We start from the raw sequence: 21,066 nt of genomic DNA on the forward strand, positions 1-21,066 counted from the left end.
AGGGGGAAAATCTCTGGGCCGTTTTCACCACGTCCAGCCCCTAGCAGTTCCCTCAGATGTCCCCTGTCCAAAGCCAGAATCAGCCAGAAACATCAATGCTTAAGCTGGGGACTCCGACGGGGACATCGGCTACGATGTCAGCGCTGGGAGCGAGCCCTGGGTTCCGTAACTACCCCAGCCTGGAGCGAAGTCCCAGCCCGAAGTCCCAGCCCGCCATGGGATTCAACCCCACACGCCTGACTCTGCATGTGGGTGCTTGGCAGCTGGAGCCCGAAGGGAAGTGGGCGCAGAGACTGTGGAGTTCCCAGGGCACCCGATCTTCCTGGAGCCTGACCGGGGCCCCCAAGGAATCCGAGGTGCAGCCCCGCCGTGATGGCTTCATCGGGGGGTCACAGACTCCCTTCACAGGGGCGAGGGCACAGGACCGTCTGGGAACACGGACCAGGATGCGGGAGGGGGCAGGACCATGTGGGACCGTGCACAGTGACGGGGCTGTGGTCTTCAGGAGCTCACTGTCCAGCGGAGGGAACAGCTGCTGAGTCTCTCTCTTCCATCCAGGGGGGAGGTCGGATGGATGAGGGACCCTGTTACAGGCGAGGGAAGCGCCTCGGAGGTCACCAGCACACTTGCCTCTCTGCCTTACGCGTCGCACAGGGCCTCGAGGAAGAGCCCGCTCTCTGCTTCTGGACTGACTTTTCCTCTTCTTCAATGAACAAACAGCTCTCACTTCTCTGTGTCAGGCCTGTTCGGGCACATCAGGTGCCTGGGATCCCTGGACCCACACAGCAGCCTGCGAAGATGGTGCAGGCGGGAAACCAGTCACAGAGAGGCTGTGCGCTGGCCCACAGCTGCCCAGCCTGGGAGAGGGTTTGAGCTGCCGAGGCAGCCTCTGCCCTTGGGTCAAGCTGGAGAAGGAGGCCTCAATTTATCCTGCTGCCCGGGGTCCTGCAGAGGGCAGAGGGCAGAGGGCAGAGGGCAGAGGGCAGAGGGCAGGAGCTGCTTATTCTGGGCTCTGGGCCCCTGGCTTAGTAAGACGTGAGTCACCGAGTCCAGCCAGCCACAGCTCGCGTCAGCTCCCAGGGAGGAGGCTGCTGAATGCTGATTCCCGGGGCCACACTCACCCTACACCTCTTGGTTGGGAGCTCTGGAGCCAGCACTTCTATGGAGTCCACACTGGGGTCTGAGGATGGTCGATACAGGCCGGGCCCCGGGTGGGGCTGCCCCTGGAGAAAACAGCAAATGCCTTGGGCGGAACCCCTAGAAACTCATAAAGTGTGGGGTGGAGTTTATAGGACAGAGAAATAAATATTGACTCAGGGAACAACCCAGGAAGGCTTCCTGGTGGAGTTGGAGGTTGGGTGGGACCTTAACAGTTAAGTTTAGTGGGCAGAGTTGAAGGAGGGCATCCAGGTGGAGGGCGCTGCCCGGGCAAAGCCTTGGCGGCTGGAAAGGGTGACCCTACACTGGAGTAATCAGATCTGCGGAGCTCATGAGGGAGACGGTGTAGGGAGTGAAGCCTAGTGGTGAGGCCATATCTTGAAAGGCCCTGAAGGGTAGGCTAATCGTCCAGGTTTCCAGCCGTACTGGACATCAGTCACCTGCGGGAGTTCATTCATTCATTTATGAAATACATACACATTGTGTCCCTACTCGAAAGCCAGACATAGTTCTTGAAACTGGGGACAGCGGACAAACTGACAGACGAGATCTCTGCCCTGGTGGGGTGAAAGTGTTGTCCAGGGAGAGAGACTGAAATGAAAGGAACAGGGAAGTAAAATGATGGCTGATTACTCTGGGTGCTTAAATGGAAATTGCTCAGTGGGTGTGACGGAGAGGGCCTGGGTGACAGGGAGGGGGCCTCTCTGAAGAGGGGACCCTCTAAGACCTGGAAGATGAGCCAGCCAGAAGAGACAGAGAAAGGAAGCCAGAGGGAGTGTGTGTGCAAAGTCCCTGAGGCAGGAGGATTGCAGTAAATTCGAGGCTGGTAAGATTGGGGCTAGGGAGGGAGACAGGAGGACGTCAGGAGATGAAGCCAAAGGGCAGGCAGGGCCAGGTCTGTCCTCCACCCCAGGTTGGGAGGGATTCTGAGCAGTGAGCTCACCACAGAGGGTTTTCAGCAGAGAAGAGTCTGATGAGATTTACGTGAAATGCAGATTCCGGGGCCCCACCCAGACCTGCTGGCCTGAATTCGCATAGGTGGGGGGATGGGAGGCTACCTGTGCAGACGCATGGACTTTGCTGGACCATAAGATGTCATGTGGTAGGAGGGGATGGTGAGCGGGAGACAGAGACACAGACAGAGAGAGGAAATCAGACAGAAGGATGCAGAGAGAGACGGGCAGAGAGAGACAAGAGCTCTTAGGTGCACCTAGGATATGATACCTACAAGAATGAGGGAGTCGGAGAGGGCTGGGAAGGGGCCAGAGCAGATGGGGCCCCCTGCAGGAACTGAACACAAAGGCACCCGAAGGTCACTTTGAGGACACACACCTCTGGGCAGACGGGATAGATGTGCAGGGTTGTCACCCTTGCTCTGCAGAACTGCCCAGCTTGGGGGTGGTGGGTCCACAGAGATGAGGTGGAGATCTTGAGTCTGAGCTCTGGACCTCAGGAATCAGTCCTCACCCTAGGTGTCCTGGCTTAGTTGAGGCAGAGAAGTGGATCCCATGACCCCCTGTCTCACTGCTCAGTTAATTCCAAACTTGGGCTTATTTTGCAGAAAAAAGATCGCGGGTGCCACCTGGTGGCCAGAGCCGTGGCCATGGCCCGCGTCAGGGCCCACAGTGTCTGGGGGCCCAGGAGTCTCTATGACAGATGTTTATAGTTATGCAATTAATGCACGTGCCCTGCAGGTAAAGTCGAAGACCCAGACGAAGTCAAAAGAAACTGACCACCTGGGATTTCGGCCAGAGAGAGCCTTTCTTCACATGTACACTGACTCCCTTCAATCTCTTTTCCACGCATCCAGACATTTTTTAACCCAAAATGTGCATCACACCCCACACAGAGCTTTGGGGCCTGCTGGGATTGTCCCTATGCACCACCAGATGCTGGATCTCTTTCCGTGTCGCTGAAGGTTCTTTCACAACATAACTTGAGCAGCTGCACACGCCCTCTGGGTGTGGCCAGGGCGTGACTCAGGCTGGCTGAGCGCTGTAGGTTGGATTTATTGGAGCAAAGTGAGTTTTCCAGAGTTTTTTGGTCTTGTTGTTGCTTCCCTTGAGGAAGATTGAAACTTCAAAGCCCTCGGCTCTGTGATGAGAAGGGGGTTTTGACAAATCCACATTCGGATACAAACCTCATGGCTCTGGGGACCAGGCCCACCCAGCCTCCCAGCGTCGCTCCGAGTTACCTCACGACCCACCCCAGGCTCCTCGCAGAGTTGGAGGGTCCTGACGCACAATGGGACCGGTCTGGGCCAGACAGACCTGGATTTGATCTTGCTTTCCTGGGCCTCATTTTCCTCATCTGTGCAATGGGCAAAATCTCAGTTTGTCCATTTCATAGAGCTGTTGTGAGTGGTAAACAGCCTTCGTGTGTGTGGAGGGAGAGTTCCTAGGCCTGTGTTCAAATGTAGATTCATGGGCTGTGGGTCGGGCAAACTCTGGGACTGCCCAGCCTGTCCTCTTCCTCTGCAGAGGGGTCGGATACCTCCTACCCCTGAGTGACAGATGTCATTAAGTCACAGCAGGTTAGACTCACTGTTTGCTGTCACTGTGGCCGTGGCCTTGTGGGGAACTGTGAGCATAGGGATGACAGCAGCCACTTCCACGGATGTCCACGGCATGCTCACTGCGTGCTAGGCACTGCCACGGATTCTCTGTTAACCCCCTGCTTTGAAGATGGGGAACCGAGGCTCAGGGAGGCTGCACAACAGTTCCAGGGCCAAGCCTCTGCCAAGAGTCTGAGCCCTGACGGGGCCCAGGCCTGGCTGCCCCTCGCTGGGCAGGAGGAGGTGATGCTGCCCAGTGGCCCCGAGGTGTGATGTGTGTGTGTGTGTGTGTGAGTGATGTGTGTGTGAGTGATGCGTGTGAGTGATGTGTGTGTGATGTGTATGTGTGAGTGATGTGTGTGTGATGTGTGTGTGATGTGTGTGTGAGTGATGTGTGTGAGTGTGTGATGTGTGTGTGATGTGTGTGTGTGATGTGTGTGTGATGTGTATGTGTGTGTGTGATGTGTGTGTGTGATGTGTGAGTGATGTGTGTGTGAGAGTGATGTGTGTGTGTGATGTGTGTGAGTGTGTGATGTGTGTGTGATGTGTGTGTGTGAGTGATGTGTGTGTGTGATGTGTATGTGTGTGTGTGTGATGGTGGCAGGAGGCTGCCCTATCAGGAGGTCCCTCCTCTGTCCTGGACACTGAGCTGTGTGTGCACTGGTGGGTCAGGCTGCTGAGGTCACAGCCCAGAGGGTGAAGCTGCTGCCTGCTGGGCCTGAGCAGGGCTCACTAGGGGCGGTTCAGCTTCCGCCCAATCTATCCAAACTGAGTCAGAGAGGGAAGATGGGGTCTGGCGGGGGGCAACATGGCAGGGGGTGGGGCAGCCTTTGAGTTGTGGGCAGCTCGGGAGGCCATGTGGCGACGAGCACGCTTACCAACAGCACTGACACAGGGACTCCTGGTTCCTATGAGCCAGACACTGATTTCATCCTGCAAACCATCTTGAGAGGGAGGGGCTGTGATTATCCCATTTTGCACGTGTGGAAACTGAGGCGCAGGCAGGCTAGGTGTCTGCCGCAGGTCACACAGCAGGAAATGGTGGGACGGAGCTTCTAACGGGGCTGGCCCTGAGCTTCTTGTCTTCAGCCCTACAACTGCCGCAGAGACCCGGGGGCGTCCGCCTGTGTGGTGGGCCTGCGTGAGGACAGGGGGACTGACTGCGCTCAGACGGGGTCCCGTTCCACTCACCAACGGGGCCCCCAACCCCATATGCCCTCCCAGACCAAGGCATTGCCCAAACGTGATGTGGGCCTTCCACGCATGAAGGTTTTCTTTCACATCCAAAGGGGTTATCTTATCCCACTTTGTCCCCTGGATTCAACCCTGGCTTATGACCTTAGGCAAGCAGCTTAACCTCTCTGTGCCTCAGTATTTTCACCATGTGAAATGGGTTGAGAACCGCTTTCTTCACAGGCTGGATGGAAGGATGAAGTGACTTAGAGCAAGCGGGAGTTCCACAAACGTCGGGGCTCAGGGCTGCAATGCTGCAGGCCAGGTCCCTGGGACCCCTTCAGGAGCCGGTCTGGGGTCTTCTGGGGGTGGGTCCCAGCTTACAGGGGGTGTTCCTCTTGAGGGAAGAAAATCAGCTCTTGTGGGGACTGGGTTTCTGACTTTGGGGTGCTGGCATCCGTGGGAAGGGAGGGCAGTGCAGGGACTTGACCTGGGGTCTGTGGATAGGCTTAGGGTGCAGCGCAGAGCCTCGGAACCCTAGGGGAAATGCCGTAGGTCTGGCCACTTTGGTGGGAGGGAATGGTCCCATCCTGGCTGGCCCCAGACTGGGACCCTGGAAGTTCACAAGCCCTGCCTGGTGAGGTGCTATATCCAGCCAGCAGGTGGCGCTCGGACCAAAGCCGTGACAGGCTGAGCCCTGAGTCCTCCACTGCAGGCTCTCAGGCTGAGGTCGGCTGGGACCTGGCTTGAGGCTCCTCTCCCCACAGACGCTCTCCTGCCACAGACACCAGCCAGAAAGTGGTGCTGGGTGGGGGGTTTCTGGGGTCCCAGCTATGGCTGTGGTCCATTGGTGCCCTGGGTGTGTCCACCTGGAGCCAGGCAGGGACATCTCAGCCCCAAGGGGCTCCTTGGGATCATGGAGCTTTAAAAAATACTGCTGCCCAGGCCCCTCTCCCAGAGACTGTCATCAATCGATCTGGGCTGGATCGGGACTCAGCATCTGTTAGACGCTCTGAGGGCTGAGAATCACCGTGCGAGATACCCTTTCATCCTCCCGAGGAACTCCATGGAGAGGGTGCTGTCCTTATCTCTGCCCATCTCACAGAGGAGGAAACTGAGGCTCAGGGGTGATGGGACTTACCTGAGGTTACGCTCAGGTTACACCTAGGGCTGCAATGCTAAGCCCCACTCATTCTTTTATCTCCAGGATATTAATAATAATAACGTCACCGATGTAGGGTTTCTCAACCTGGCACTGCTGACACTGGGGTCCTGACAGTTCTTTGCTGTGGGGCGGTGCTGCCTAGCGGAGGGGGAGGTGGAATACAGTCCCACCACCACCCCACAATGATGTCCAAGCCCTAATCCCCAGAAGCTATGTCACCTTACATAGTGAACCGGGCTTTGTGGTTGTGATTACGGATTTGAGGGGAGATTATCCTAGATTGGAGGGGTAGGCGGAGAGTAATCACAAGGGTTCTTAGAAGAGGGAGGAAAGAGGAGGGGGTGGAGGGGAGATTGGAAGATGTGATGCTGCTCAATCTGGGGACAGAGGAAGGGGCCACGAGCTGGGAAATCGGGTGCCTCTGGAAGCTGGCAAAGGCAAGGGAGCAATTCTCCGCTGAACCTCCGGAGGAACCAGCTCTGCCCACACCTTGATTTTAGCCTCTGCTGAGGTCGTGTGGGACTTCCGACCTCCAGGACTGGAAGATGCTAAGTTTATGTTGTTTTAAGCCACTCATGTGCAGCAATTTGTTGCAGCAGCAGCAGAATACTTCCCCTGCCCCGTGACAACCAAGGCTCCAGACATGCCGCTTGCCCCCAGGATTGGAGGATGTGGGTAGAATGGGCCCCAGTGGGGAACCACTGAACTACCTATTCTTTACTGAGTTCTCCCCACGTGTGGCCCAGCCTTCGGAGGCCCCCATACCGTCTGGCACTCTCACACACCTGAGCTGTGTGCCCTTAATCGCCTCCCTGGCCCATTCCTCAGATGAAATGGCTGAGGCTCAGAGCCTTCAAATGGGCAGTGAGGGATGGGGGTCACACAGACAGGACAGTGAAACGGATTCCCCTTTAGAATCTCGCAGCCTCCTTCCCAGACTCTGCGTCCCTGCACCCTCATGCCTCCCACCAGTGGGCGGAGCTGGGTCTGTCTCCCCGAGGCGATGCCAGGCCTTTCAGGGGCTCTGCAGCCCAGGTAAGGGGCGGCCCGGCCCTCACGCCCACTGTCTGACACCCGTGATCTCTGGGCTTTGTGGCCTTTTCCCAGCTGGGCCGCTTCTCCAGCAGCTGGTGGAGACTCAGCTGAAGAAGGCAAAGGCCATTGGGTCTCAGGCTGGGGTGGGAAAGAGAACGTGCGAGTGGGTCAAAAAACGTGGGCCAGGCAGTGAGAGCCAGGATGCCTTCACCTCCCCCACCATGGAGGTGAGCACATTTGACTCCACATTAGCCAATCAGAGCACTCCATTCTCCCTGATTGGTTCAAGGATCAGCATGTGATCCACGCTCAACCAATCAGAATCCTCCCTGGGACATTCTACCTGTTGTGTTTGGCTTGAAGAATTCTCTTTCTGTTGGGGTTGCTAAGCTGACAGGCTGTAAGTCTTGGGTGGCTGGCAGCCATCTGGAAAGAGTCTCTCAGAGAGATGGAGAGAAATGGCCTGAAAATACTGCTTGAGCCCCTGGATCCAGCCATTCCTGAAGCTAGTTATCTCTTGATTTCCCAGTTGCATGAGTAAATAGATTCCCCTTTTAGGTTTCTGTCATTTGCAGCCCAAATGCTCCTGGATTTCTCCCTAGACTCTTTTTCTTGCTCTAAGCCTCTAAACTTGGCTGTCTGCTAAAGCCCCACAGGTGAGGAGTCCTGTCTAAGCTTACTCTGAGAGGAGTACAGAAGCTGGGATAAGAAAATAGAATTGCAGGGTGTGGAGAAAAGGGAACCCTCTTGCACGGTTGGTGGGAATGTAAATTGGTGCAGCCACTATGGAGAACAGTATGGAGGTTCCTTAACAAACTAAAAATAGAGCTACCATATGATCCAGCAAACCCACTCCTGGGTATATACCTGGAGAAAACCATAATTCAAAAAGATACATGCGCCCCAATGTTCTCTGCAGCACTATTTACAATAGCCAGGACTTGGAGACAACTTAAATGTCCATCAACAAAGGAATGGATAAAGAAGATGTGGTACATATATACAATGGAATATTACTCAGCCATTTAAAAAAAAAACTGAAATAACGCCATTTACAGCAACATGGATGGATCTAGAGATTGTCATAGAGTGAAGTAAGTCAGACAGAGAAAGACAAATATCATATGATATTGCTTATATGTGGAATCTAAAAAAAGGGTACAAATGAACTTATCTGCAAAACAGAAATAGAGTTACAGGTGTAGAAAACAAACTTGTGGTTTCCAGGGGGTAAGAAGGGGGAATGGATAAATTGGGAGATTGGGATTGACATATACACACTACTATATATAAAATACATAACTAATAAGGACCTATTGTACAGCACAGGGAACTCCACTCAGTATTCTTTAATGGCCTATATGGGAAAAGAATCTAAAAAAGAGTGGATATATGTGTATGTATAACTGATTCATTTTGCTGTATACCTGAAAGTAACACAACATTGTAAATCAAATATACTCCCATAAAAATTTTTTAAAAAAGAAAAAGAAAATAGAATTGCATTTGTGAGCAGGTCATGGTGCTTTTGGAAAATCACTTCCAACTCATGTAGCAAATTCCTCCTCCCCCATCCCCACGCCGACTCCATCCAACTCCAGGGATGTCAAGTTCTGTGTGCACAGGTATCATTGCAGAAAGGGGGCACGGTGGATGAGCTAGTGAGAGCAAAATATTGGGGGGTGGATGGACTGAATCATTCTTTGCTTTTAATGGTAGCTAGTTAATTTCCTTCCTGAAGAGACCAGCTTTGACCTTCACCTCCAGCCCCTATTAACTGCCAGCAATGCTTTGTCAGCATGTTTATGACAAATTAATTATACAGAGAGGGGAATCTCGCAGGAAAATTGAGTGTTCTGGCTTGGGCTGCAGGTGGGAGCTGAGGCTGAGTTCTGAGATGCATTTTGATGGCCCACTGATACGGGCCTGGTTAACCACAGACCTTGGGCAAACTTTGAGGCAAGCAGTTAGTTTTCAGCTCACCCCAGAGGTCAAACAATGACAGAAGCAAGGAGTCAAACCTCATTTCAAGCCCCTTACACTGTGTGGCATGTCTGCGAACTGGATATCCCAGGAAGGAGGGATTTGGGGGCCCCAGGTCACGGTGGTGGCCGAGATGACTTTGCCCCCTATAGGCTGGGCCATTCCGGCCCATTGGACAAAAGCCTTCCTTCCCTATAATGAACCCAACTTCCTTGTTGCATGGACTTGCCCAGTTCCTCCTGGAATATTTGCGCAGGTGGAACCGTGCCTGTCCAGAGCTCAGCATCAAGTCCAAACTCCTCTCCAGCCAAACTCCCACTTGCATTTTCTTTGCATTGGGCTTTCTAGCAACACCCAAACTGCTGTGCTGCTATAAGTCCTCTTGCTCTGACCATCATGCCTTTGGCCAGGCCGAGCCCCTGCCTAGAACACCATGTCCCGTTCAACCTCCTCCCTCTGCCAGATGTTGAAGGATGAGCCCTAGAGCTTTCTCCTTCCCCGGGGAGCCTCCTGGGCCCTTTGGACAGTGTCTGCGTTACTGTTCTGCACTCCTTTAATTGCCTGTGATGGTTCCTGCTCAGGACTCACTGCCCATGTCCCAGGCCGCCTCTCCCGCTGACTGTGAACCACTCCCCAAGGGCAGGGCTCGGTCTTCCTCTCTCTGTAGCCCGAGGGCATGGTACTCAGGAGGTGGTCAGTGGAGGGGCCCGTCCAGCGTACACTGGAGGTTCAAGAGTGAAAAGACGGGGCCTCTGTGCCTTGTGAATTCACTGGCCAGTGCTTGGGGAGATACAGCCGACTTCTGAGGTTCTTACCTGTCTGGTGGTATCCCTTTTCTGGCAGCTTTAGAGAATGACCCATCCCTAGCCCTCAAGGCCGAGGTAGGAAGGTTCTAGAAAGGTCAGGTGGTAAAGTGGTCAGGTGGCCAAGATGGGCCTTGAGGAAGTCAGGTCCTGAGTGAAGGGCAGAGAATGGGTGGCCCTGATGGATGGCGGGCCCCTGGCAGCCTGCTCCTGCCACCAGCAGCCCTGCCCTTGCCCCACGCCGGGCCCAGCCCAAGTGCAGAGGCACGCTGGCCACGTGTCAGGAGGCGAGACAGTCAAAAACGACACTGAGGGCTTCCCTGGTGGCGCAGTGGTTGAGAGTCCGCCTGCCAATGCAGGGGACACGGGTTCGTGCCCCGGTCCGGGAAGATCCCACATGCCGCGGAGCGGCTGGGCCCGTGAGCCATGGCCGCTGAGCCTGCGGGTCCCGAGCCAGTGCTCCACAACGGGAGAGGCCACAATAGTGAGAGATCCATGCACCACCAAACAAAACAGAACGAAACAAAACAAAACAAAACAAACAACACCAAAAATCGACACTGAAGGCAGCAGAGAGCTCACTGGCCCCTAGGCCCTTCCTGCGGGAGTCCGCCTACAGGCTGCTTGCTCTGAGTCCCACCCTCCAGGGACACTGGCTCTGCGATTCTGTCGCTCAGCAGGTGTCTTCTGCACTTCTAGGACCTCTGCTTTCAGAGCGTCATAGCCGCTAGCTCTTCTGAGATGAGCGTCTCAGCGTTGACGGGGGCAGCCTGACTGCTTCCGGGAGGGACCTCGCTTCTGGATTGTGCAGCTCTGGAGGGAGGGTCTAGGGAAGAGATGGGGCCCCAGGAACACGTGAGCCGCCTCCCCTCGAATTACCGAATAGCCAAGGCGATTTGCTTCACCGGGACTGAGGCTGCTGCCCCCGACACAGGCTTCCCCGTGGGTGACCTTGTGTCCCCATCTCCGAGGCCCCATCCTTTCTCCCCTGGACCATTGCTCCTACTTCCTCAGCCCCCTTTGCTTTCCCCCGACTGTCTTCAGCCAGACTTTTAAATCGTGCCCCACATCAAGTTGCCCCTGGTTGAACCCTCCAGGCCTTGCCAGGTCACTTCAGATAAGATCCGGACCTTTCTTCTGGGCTTCCCGGCACAGAGAGACCTGGCCTTGCCCACCGGATCTACTCCCTTCCGCTCCCTGGGCTCGTGTGTGTGTGATTCTGGACGTCACCCTTCTTCCCACCGCGGGGCCTTTGCACTTGCTGTTCCCTCCACTGGCAATGCTGTTCCCACATCTGTGCTTGGCCGGCTTCTCCTTCCCCACAGGCCTGGGCTTAGATGTCACCTCCTCCTGGAGCTTCTCTGGCGGGCTGGCTAAGGCAGCTCCTCTCCGTCACGGCACTGCCCAGCCACTGCCCCAGGTTTTATAGTTTTTTATAGTGTTGGTCTTAAAAGCCTCAAAAGGCTTGGTTTGTGACTGTCTCTAGTCCCTATGCTGGACTCTGGCCCCTGTGAGCGGGGAGTATTTGTCTGTTTGTGCTCTTAGCTGTATCTCCGGGGGAGGGAGCGTTTGAGGGCGGGAGTGGGGCCTGAGTGGGTGCATGAATGAATGAATGACTTCTTCCTAATAATTGAAACGGGGAAGAAACGTAAGGCGGCTACAGCATTATTTGGGGGCAAGAATCAGTGAAGTGGGTGATAAGAATTGAGGAGGGATCATGTTCCAGAAGTTTCCAGGGAGGCCCAGCTTCACAGGCGTGTGGCCTGGGCAGTCACACAGGCCCGGTCAGAGGGGCCTGTGCTCAGTTTACTGCTCTGCTGTCCTTGTCTTGAAATTCTTACTAAGTTTTGAACAAGGAGCCTTTTGCTTTTTCTGGTTGCACTGGGCACCGCAAGTCACGTCACTGGTCCGGTCCAGGTGTCCCAGCAGTGAGGGGAGTGCATCCAGTCCTCACTCCAACTCGGGAGCCACAGGCTAGTCTAATCACCCTCATTTTACAGACGGGGAAACAGAGGCTCCAAGCTGAGTGATGGGTTAGGTGGACCCCACACGTTCGACCCTAGAGCCCCCGCTCCTGCTACGACCCCCTCCTGTCTCCCAGACTCCAGAAATGGGAGGCTCATGACTGTTGAATAAATGAATGAATGAGAGAGGGGAAGAGGACACACAGGGGTGTCCCAGGCTCACCTGTGCTCCCTCCTGGCTCGCCAGCCCTTGCGACTCCTCTGGGATCAGCCGCCCCTGGGTTGACAGTCATCTTGTTGCTGTTGCCTACGGTGGTGTCCTCCAGGAAGCACGAGCGGATGTGGACTCTGGGCCACGCCCCCTTCGGAGTGAGGTCCTGGTTCGGGGATTTGAATTTCGATGGAAGCTTCCGGGCCTGTACCCAGGACAGAGACTGCAGGTCAGCCAAGGAGAGAGATGCTGGGGGGAGGGCGGCGGGGGAGGTGGACGGTGAGAGCAGCTGGACGGTGGGCCTGACCCCCAGCCTGGTTCTCAGGTCCTCCACGACTGTCCTCCTGGAACCTCCCCTCAGTGGCCCAGGCCGTGCTCTGTCGCCGGCGTCCGCGTGGCCTCACACGGCATATCTGCACATGCCTTTCACGTGCTGGGCCCGCCGGCTCCCTCGGCCCCCGACTCTGCCAGCTTGGGTGCCCCTCCTTCTGCAGCCCAGCCCAGCTGACCTGGTCCTCTGGGCCTCCCCTGGGACTCAAGCCTTCCCCCTACTGCCTCCTGCTTCCCGTCTCTCTGCTGCCTGCTTCCTGGCAGCTCTGGAACACCCTCTCCATCTTTGGTTAGAATCTCCCTGTGGCCCCCCACCCAGCCCCCAGCTGCAGCTGTCTCACTCCTGCCTCTCCCGGCCAAACGTCAGGAAAGAGCTGCCTGTGCTCTGTCTCCCCTCCTTCCACTCCCCGTGCCCCTTCTCTCCCCTCAGGTCGCCACTGACCCCTTGTTGCTGGACCCTGCAGCCCTCCCTTGATCTCACCGGCCTCGCCTCCTCTGGAAACCCATCCCCTGGCGTCCCTGGCTCTCCTCTCTCTCAGGCCTCTCTGCTGTGCTCCCACCTCCCAGCCTGTCTCTCGATGACCAGTGGCAGGGAGGACGCGGCCTGGGAGCTCTGGTCACTGGTGACAGCGCCTAGGTGGCTCCTTAAATGCCTGTCCAGTTCCAGTCCAGCCATCTCCTCTGTTCCCGCTTCAGCTGGCCCAGGAAATGATCCCTGCCCATTGTACAGATGAGGAAACTGAGGTTTCCTGAGGGGGGTAGTAGGGAATGGGAACCCAGGTGCTAAGTCTAAAGGAGCCCCCCGCCCTACAGCCTCCTGGTGGGACGGAAAGAATTTCCCATCATGCCTCTCTCCCCACAAGGACTGGCTCAAGTTCCATCTAGCCAGGAGCCGAATGCAGTGGGGTGGGGGTGGGGTGGCAGCCTGTTTTCCAGTTACCTGGGGGGCTGTCACAGGCGCTGTGGGCAGGGCCCTTGGCTGGGTTGCCGTGAAGACTCATCTCGTTGCCGTGTCCCATCTGTACATGTCTGAGCACAGACTTCTCCATCCGGATGTCCTGGGGCCCCCAGGATCCAGCCAGGGGACCCTGAGTTGAGGGATCAGTGGGTGCCATTGGAGGGAGGTAGAGGGGAGCCGTGGAGCCTGGCAGGGGACACAGAAATGTGACCCCTGACCCCCCCCCCTGACCTCCCCCTACCCCCTACCCGCGCCCCCCACCCCGCTTCTGGATTCTTTCTGGACACCATCAGACTGGGAGTGATTACTTCAGGGTCTGGATTGGAGAGCAGGTGGGCCGGCAGAACAGGTAGCATGGGGTTCCGGGGTTTTTACCACTGGTGCCTGGGGTGTCACTGGGGCATTGAAAACCCAGACAATGAGCACATCCTCTGCTTCCTAGCTGTTCTCAATCCTCTGGGCCCATCAGGGAAAGTCTCCTTTGGGGTTAACTTGCTGTTGACATGGAGCCCTCAGAGCTTCTGACATTGTTCTATTTTGTCAGCATTTATTTTCATGGTAACCTTTGTAGTTTTCAAGGTAATGCTGTAGTAGTTTACTTTAAAATGAATTTGAGTAGAATGAAAAGTAAACCATTTAACAACATGGCGTAAAGAATCAGCCGTGGGCGTGGCCAAAATTAGGGAGGTGGAGCTCAGAGGACCAAAGCTGGGGAAAGGCTGATCTAGATTCTAGAATGAAGTTCCTCATTTCACAGTTGGGGAAACTGAGGCCTGGAGCAGGGAAGGGCTCTCTCGAGGTCACAGGGAGCGTTCCAACTTTGGGGCCAGAGTTCTCACTCACGTCCCATGGCTGGACTGATGGGTGACCCTGTCCCCTCCCCCCACAGTGCCCGCCATGGAGCAGGCACCCATTTGCTTACTGTATTTCACCAAAGCTTGGATGCACCCATACGATGCATCCCAGTTTCTGAGATGTTAACACATGGGTAAAAAGAGTGTCTTGGGACACACAGAATGCTCCAACGACCCCTTGTGACATTCTAGAGAGGAAGAGTGAACTGAGTTGTTTCTTGTGGGAAAATATTGGGTCCTGATGAAAATGAGGCAAAAGATGTCGGCAGGAAGGGAAAGCAGGAGAGGTTTGATCCAGGCACAAGGTGGGACACCCTTATTCCTGAGAAAGCCAGAAAGGACCTTGCAGGTCTGAAAGCTGCCCTTTCTCCCTGGAAGGTTGAATGCCCCCCACTCCCTGCCCCCACCCAGATGGAGCAGATGCCCCGACAGGTCCCTTCTCCTGGACATTTCAGAGGACTCACCATTTTCCCCAGAGGCCATTTGACTCACTATGACATTCCTGTGTCCAATCTGGATGGCTTTGGAGTTCTCAATGGAAATGTGGCTGTTTGGTCCATTCTGACTGATCACGTTGATTGGATTTTGCTGGTAAATAACTGGGGTGGACTGATTTGTAGAACCTTCTGCAAAATAACATTCCACTCAATCCCTTTGTATCTCTCTAGGAGTCAGAAGTTCCAAATACTAGTTGGCAGCATCAAAATCTCCTGGGGAGCTGGTTAAAACACAGACTCCCAGGGGCCCACCCTGGGGTTGTGAGTCAGTAGGTCCAAGGTGGGCCCCAGGAAGTGGAGTGTTTACCAAACACTGCAGGTATCGCAGACGAGTCTTGCTTGGACTTTGTCCCACAGGTCACCCTACCCCTGTGTCCTCTGCCACCCTGGGAGGATGGCAGGTGCCTTTCTGCTTGCCCACCCTCTGTACCTCTCACTGCGAGGAACCCACAGCCCTAACCATTGCTTCCAGGGTCCTCTCTTCCTTTAGGGAAGGATGCAAGGTGGCCGTCCACAGGCTGTTTCTGGCCGTGGGATAAGCTTTGCTTGACTCACAAGGCATTTTTAAGAATTTGGATTTGTCACCAGTGTTTAACATCCAGCCTAGGATGCTGAGACCCTCCTTGGGTACCATAAGCAGGGGTGTCAGCCCCACGTGGGCTCCACACATGGGGCCACATTCCCACCTTCGTGAGCCCTTGGCTCCTGTGCCTTTGTGAGCCCCTACATCCATAAAAAATATTTTAAATTACATTTTATGACTGCGTTGCGATACAGACAAATATAATCTTGGCTAGAGTCATTATTAGCTATTCATTGTTACTATAATACTCCTTTTTTTCTTCTGATTTTAAGAGAAACTAGAGCATTTTTGTGACCCCCTAAAAGCACCGTGGGCTCTAGGCCCGGTACCTGCTGCATGTAATGGATAAGTCGGTTCTGGGACTCTACCCTTTGGGTACCTGAGCTCAGCTTGGCCTACTCCTTCAGCAGCCTTAAAACTCCAGGTTGGGCAAAGTGCTTACAGAAGACTGTTAGCAAACTCAGGCTGAGACCTGCGCCCCAGGACGGATACAGTCAGGGGTGGGCCACACCTCTAGGAAGCCCTCCCTGGTTACTCCTGCCAGCATGCCCCTCCCTCCTGGAACCCTCTTCCAGGGACGGGTCAGCAAGAGCACAGCAAGCTTCTGACGAGGTGGGGCAGGCAAAGAGCTTAGCGGGAGCCCAGCAAGGACCAGGTGTTGGGTGTTATGCTTTCTCTTCCCAGCTCCGCCCTCTGCCCCATCCAGGTGTGGGCAGCAGGTAAAGGGCCTACCTGGTCGATAAATAGCCCAAGTGTTTGATTTCTGGTCTAAGTCCAGGAGGTGCTTGTTCCTCATTGCGTACAAGTCTGGGTTGACTTCTTTTGCCGTCTTCATTCCCAGGGCCTGGGCAATTCCCAGGGCTCTATGGGGCCCATGGGCTTCCAGAAACCAGAAGATCTCTTTCTCTGGGAGGCAGGACAGCAAGTGGTTAAGGAGGACCCCCAGGCTCAATCTGCTCCCCTGCTTACCAGCTGTGTGACCTGGGACAGACGCAGCCTCTGTGCCCATTTTCCTCATCTGTAAAATGGGCATAATTATAACGGACCACAGAGGTTGTTCTGGGGGTTGGGGATGTTCGTCAAGGGCTCTGAACAGTGCCTGGCACGTGCTAGGTGCACAGTAGTTGCCAACTACCCATCAAATGGTTTCTCAGCCGTTTAGCTTCTTTCACTGAAAGACAGGGTCTTGCCTCCGAACACTTTGTGGGGACCTATTAGTGGGTGGGGCGTGGCCCCTGAACACTTGTAACTTCTCGAGTGGCCAAGGAGAGTTTGGGGTCAGAGGAAACAAGAGCTGAAAGGAAATGAGATGCTTACGCCGCTGACTGAGCTCAGGGCCAGGCTCCCGGGGAATTGCGACTGCATCTTTCTGGGGCCTCTCTGCTGGGAAGAAAGACGGTCAGGGGTCAGCCGAGCGGGAGAGGGGATGGAGACCCTACCAGACAGAGGTGGGCTGCTCCGTAGAAGCCCCTAGCGCATGGACGCTCCAAACTCGGAAGGAACTTAGCTTCAAAGCCCGCCCCGCTCCCTTCCAGCTGTGTGGCTTGGGGTTGGGGGGAAGACCATCTACTCCCTCTGGGGTTGTGTGCGGGCCAGAGGACCCCCGGGCACCGCACCAGAACTAGAAAAGCAGATCTCGTGCGATGCTACGGCTCTTCTATTATTATCATATCGTTACTGCCATCATCATCATTATTAATGTTTTGCTGAGCACCTACTACATACTGGCACTGGGCTCAGCCCTCTGCATCAAATCCTCTCGCAACCCTACAAAGCAGCCCTACTGTTACCTCCACTGGCCAGAAAAAGAAATCAAGATGCAGTGAGGGTGCATCATGTGTCCCCGAGGGCAGAGCCTGTATTTGAACCCAGGCCCAAAGCTGGGCTAGGCCGTTGCCAGGACTGCTCGTGCTGGGTCCAACACCCACCCCCTCCAACTGCCCCTGTCCCTGGGTGGCAGGTTACCCAGCTCTGCGGGAACCATTTCTTTGGTCCCACCATCGGCCAAGCACCACGTCGCAGGACCTACGAGCAGGACCGCCTGTGACTCCTTCTGCGCCTTGTAGAGGGCCTGGCTGAGCGTCTTCTTGGGCACTTGGCAGCTCTTTACCAGCTGGGCAGTCTTCATGGGGGAGCCAGAGTCCCTCAGCACCTCCAAAATCCTCTGCTCAAGGTCTGGGGGATGGAGACAGGGGCAGAGACAGAACTGAGTCCCCCAACTACCCGGCCTGGGCTGGCGGCCCCCCAGGAGAGGGGTCCAGGGCAGAGGCAGGGACAGAGGTCTGAGCAGACATCCACCAGCATCTCTGTACAGGGAGGGGCACATGGGCTGCTCAGAAATGACCTTGGCTGGACAGCCTGGCGGCCAGAGGTGGTGCCAGGCCTTCCGAGCGTCCCCCACCTGAGTGAGTGCCGGAGGGCAGGTGGGAACGCTCAGCTCTCAGACGTCCTCGGAGAGAGGGGAGTGGAGGCGGCGGGATGCTGGGGGGTGGGGCAGAGCACAGGACCGGGGCGGGGGAAGAGGGGGGAGTGAGGCCCACCCCGGCGTCCTCCATCCCCCATCCTTCTGCCAGTGGAATCTGCCCGTCCTCTTGGGCTCACAATCCACTCGGGCGACGCCACTATTTATCCCCACCAGAAACCCAACAGCCGCTCAGAAATGGATCTTTCACCCTGACACCCAATCCCGGAGTCCTAGCAACACTGTCCCTGGCGGCCTCAAATCCTCTCTTCTCCTTTGCGCTGCCTCTACCTCCTATACTCCTTGTCACCACCATCGCCTGGATGACAGCAACGACACTAACTCCTGGTTCTGCCAGCCTCGTCTTCACCCGCCCTCAGCTTCCCTTCAAGGGCCAACCTGTCTGCATTCCCTTCAGACGCACTCACCCCTGGGCCTTTGCACATGCTCTTCCCTCTGTTAGGAGCAATGTTCCCTACCTCCACCTGTCCAACGGATACTCCACCTCAGGTCTTGCTCAGACTCCATCGTTGGGAGGCTGTCCTGGATGCCCTGAGTGGGTGGGGTGCTGGGTGTGTGTGGGTCCCCTGCAGAGTGTCCCCAAGGATCCCCTGCTGTGATTGCCAGGTTCAGTGTAGTGGTTCAGTGTCTAGCATGGGGCCGGGCACACAGTAGGGTCTCAGGAAATAGCATTTGAATGAAGGAGTGACTGAGTGAAAAAGTGAGCGTACACTACTGGGTAGGTGTGTGCCCAGATGACCTGGGCAAGGGATGAGTAGCTCCTCCGGGGCCTCTGTTTCCTCCCCTGAGTTAATGGTCCTAAGCAGGATGCCTCGAGGCTCAACGAGGAACTTTCCAAATGGCCCCTACTCCTCCCAGACAGGCTCCCATAAACCCGAGCCAGCTGCCCTGCGGGGAGTGAGAGAACTGGTCAGACACGCGGGGCCTGCAGCGCCAGGAGCTGGGGAGAGGAAATGTCTGCCCCGAGAACCCTGAGGGAAATGCAAAGCAGGGCCCTTCTTGGGAAGACCTAGGTCCCCTTCCAGGGCAGCAACCCAATCCGTTACCTGCTGGGTTTTTCCTGGATTCCTAGTGGGCGGCACTTAGCGGGGGAAGGGACAACCCATTCGCCAGCTCTGCGCCGGGCACCGTGGCCTTGCCCTTGTGGTCAGAATGTTTGCGTCCTTCTGGGCGCAGGTGATGTGCAATTAGAACACGTGGGGTCACCCACCCCTTCACCCACCAAACTACCCCTCAACCGGGATACCCGTCCAACCCACTGTGGCTTTGCCTAGTTTTAAAAAGAGTTTTGATTCTTAAAAAACCTGCCCCTGGGGGAGCCTCTTCCACCCCCTCCAGTGCCCTGACCTCAAAGAGGAAATGGGGTCCATGGCAGGGCTGGCATCACCTGCTGAGTCTTCAGGCTGGTGAACTGGAAGTTGTGAAACGGATGAGGTGTAAGTGACACGTCGGCTAAAAGGAAAATCTGCCAGGGGGCAAGTTAAATTCAGTTACCGAGTGCCCCTGACATGTCTCGCTGGGGAAGTGCAACAGGAGTTTGGGAACCAGCCCGGGGTCCTGGGTCACACCCAGTCGGCACCCCTCCCCAGCACACCCTATTTTCCTGGGTTCGAGCCCCAGCTCTGCCACCTACTAGCTATGTGACCTCTCTGGGCCTCAGTTTCTCTATCTGTGAAATGGTGATAATAGCATCTACTTCAGAGATTGTGGTGAGGATTAAATAGCTAACAATCACAAAACAAAGACAAACAGGGCTGCCCTGGTGGCGCAGTGGTTGAGAGTCCGCCTGCCGATGCAGGGGACACGGGGTCGTGCCCCGGTCCGGGAAGATCCCACGTGCCGCGGAGCGGCTGGGCCCGTGAGTCATGGCCGCTGAGCCTGCACGTCCGGAGCCTGTGCTCCGCAACGGGAGAGGCCACAGCAGTGAGAGGCCCGCGTACCACTAAAAAAAAAAAGAAAAAAAAAAAAGACAAACAAAAAGCATCCCAGCCCACAGCCCTCACGCTTTCAGTGGGGACCCTAGAAAAAAGCACTGCTCAATAACAGTTAACTTGCATCATGTGCTTCCAGGAATAGAGTGCTATCCGAGGAATGAATGCAGCAGCAGGAGGAAAACCACATACATGCACTTGCCCCTCTTAGCAGACAACTTCTGTTCTTCCTCAAAATGAGTGTGAAGACGGGTGTTAAGGCCCCAGGCTCTGCCGTGGTCCCCTGAGTCATTTCACCTGCAAGCCTCAGTGATCTCACACGTAAGATGGAAACCTCATCGGGCTTGTGCCTGCGGGTTATTGCAAAATGCACACGAAGCATGTTGCAAGATGCCTGGGCAGAGCGAGGCTCTGAACCTGATGCAGTGCCCTCTCTCCCTCTTTCTTACTACTGTTGTGCTTTCAGATACTGTCCTCTCGTGACTGTAATCTGGACCAAGAAAAGGAACCAGAGAGAAGGTGCAAGTCCCACCCGGGCACTCCCACTGTTCCTTAGAAGTAAGAACGTACCTGCGTCTCCTGGGTTGGCAGGGGCCTCAGCCATGCTGGCAGCAGCTGCTGGGAGCCCAGGTGACTTGAGGGCAGTGGCAGGCTCCCCGACCCCGTGGCCTGGAGAAGGTGGGCCCGGTCGAGGCTGGGTGTGCTTTTGTGGTCCTGGCGGTGCTTTGGCAGCTGTGGAGATATTCCAGCTTCACCCAGCCAGCTGTCAGCTGTTCACACCCCCCCGAAACAGATGCCTAGTCAGCCCAAGCTGATCAGATTCTGGAGAAAAAGAAAACGAAACTTCCGTGTGTGGCTTTTGAAGGAAACAAAATCGAAAACGAAATTGATAAGCAAGACACAGTTAGGCCTCCAGCTAGTTGCTAGCAGGGAACAGCTGAGCTGGGCAAGACCAGCGCTTCCTCTGTGGCCAGGGGACTTCCCACCACTGCCCATCCTGAGCCCCACACTCAGGCCAAGACACCTGGGTGGGTGGATGGGTGGGTGCCTGCGTTTGTGCATATCAAAACAACAACCCTCTTTAATGAGTACTTACTATGTGCTTTCCAATCTCGTGTGCCCCTGAATCATCTACCGGGTAGGGGCTAGTAGTGGCCTCTTTTCTTAGGAAACTGAAGCTTGGGTCAGTGAGGCCACTTGTCCAAGGCCACAGAGATGCTTGGGTTCTAACCATTTACTGTCTGTGGCGCCTTGAGCAAGTTATTTAACCTATTTATGCCTCAGTTTTCTCATCTATGAAATGGGCTAATACAAGTAGCAACCTCAGGAGGTGGTAGTGAGGACTAAAAGGGTTAATTCATGCCTCCTACAGTCATGAACACAGC

The 21,066-nt window shown here is 55.5% G+C and overlaps 1 protein-coding gene across 1 annotated transcript; it reads right to left on the bottom strand.

Annotated features, from left to right (window-relative positions):
- Nucleotides 1-10,449: 10,449 nt before the first annotated feature.
- ZBP1 (Z-DNA binding protein 1) lies at nt 10,450-20,285 on the bottom strand. The gene is given in 9 exon segments (XM_007449472.1): nt 10,450-10,697; nt 12,059-12,186; nt 12,188-12,251; nt 13,317-13,520; nt 14,653-14,814; nt 16,001-16,174; nt 16,586-16,648; nt 17,234-17,443; nt 20,252-20,285. Coding segments are annotated over 9 exon segments (1,287 nt in total).
- Nucleotides 20,286-21,066: the final 781 nt, after the last annotated feature.

This window comes from Lipotes vexillifer, unplaced genomic scaffold, assembly GCF_000442215.2.
Source record: "Lipotes vexillifer unplaced genomic scaffold, Lipotes_vexillifer_v1.1 scaffold524, whole genome shotgun sequence".
Taxonomy (NCBI): domain Eukaryota; kingdom Metazoa; phylum Chordata; class Mammalia; order Artiodactyla; family Lipotidae; genus Lipotes; species Lipotes vexillifer.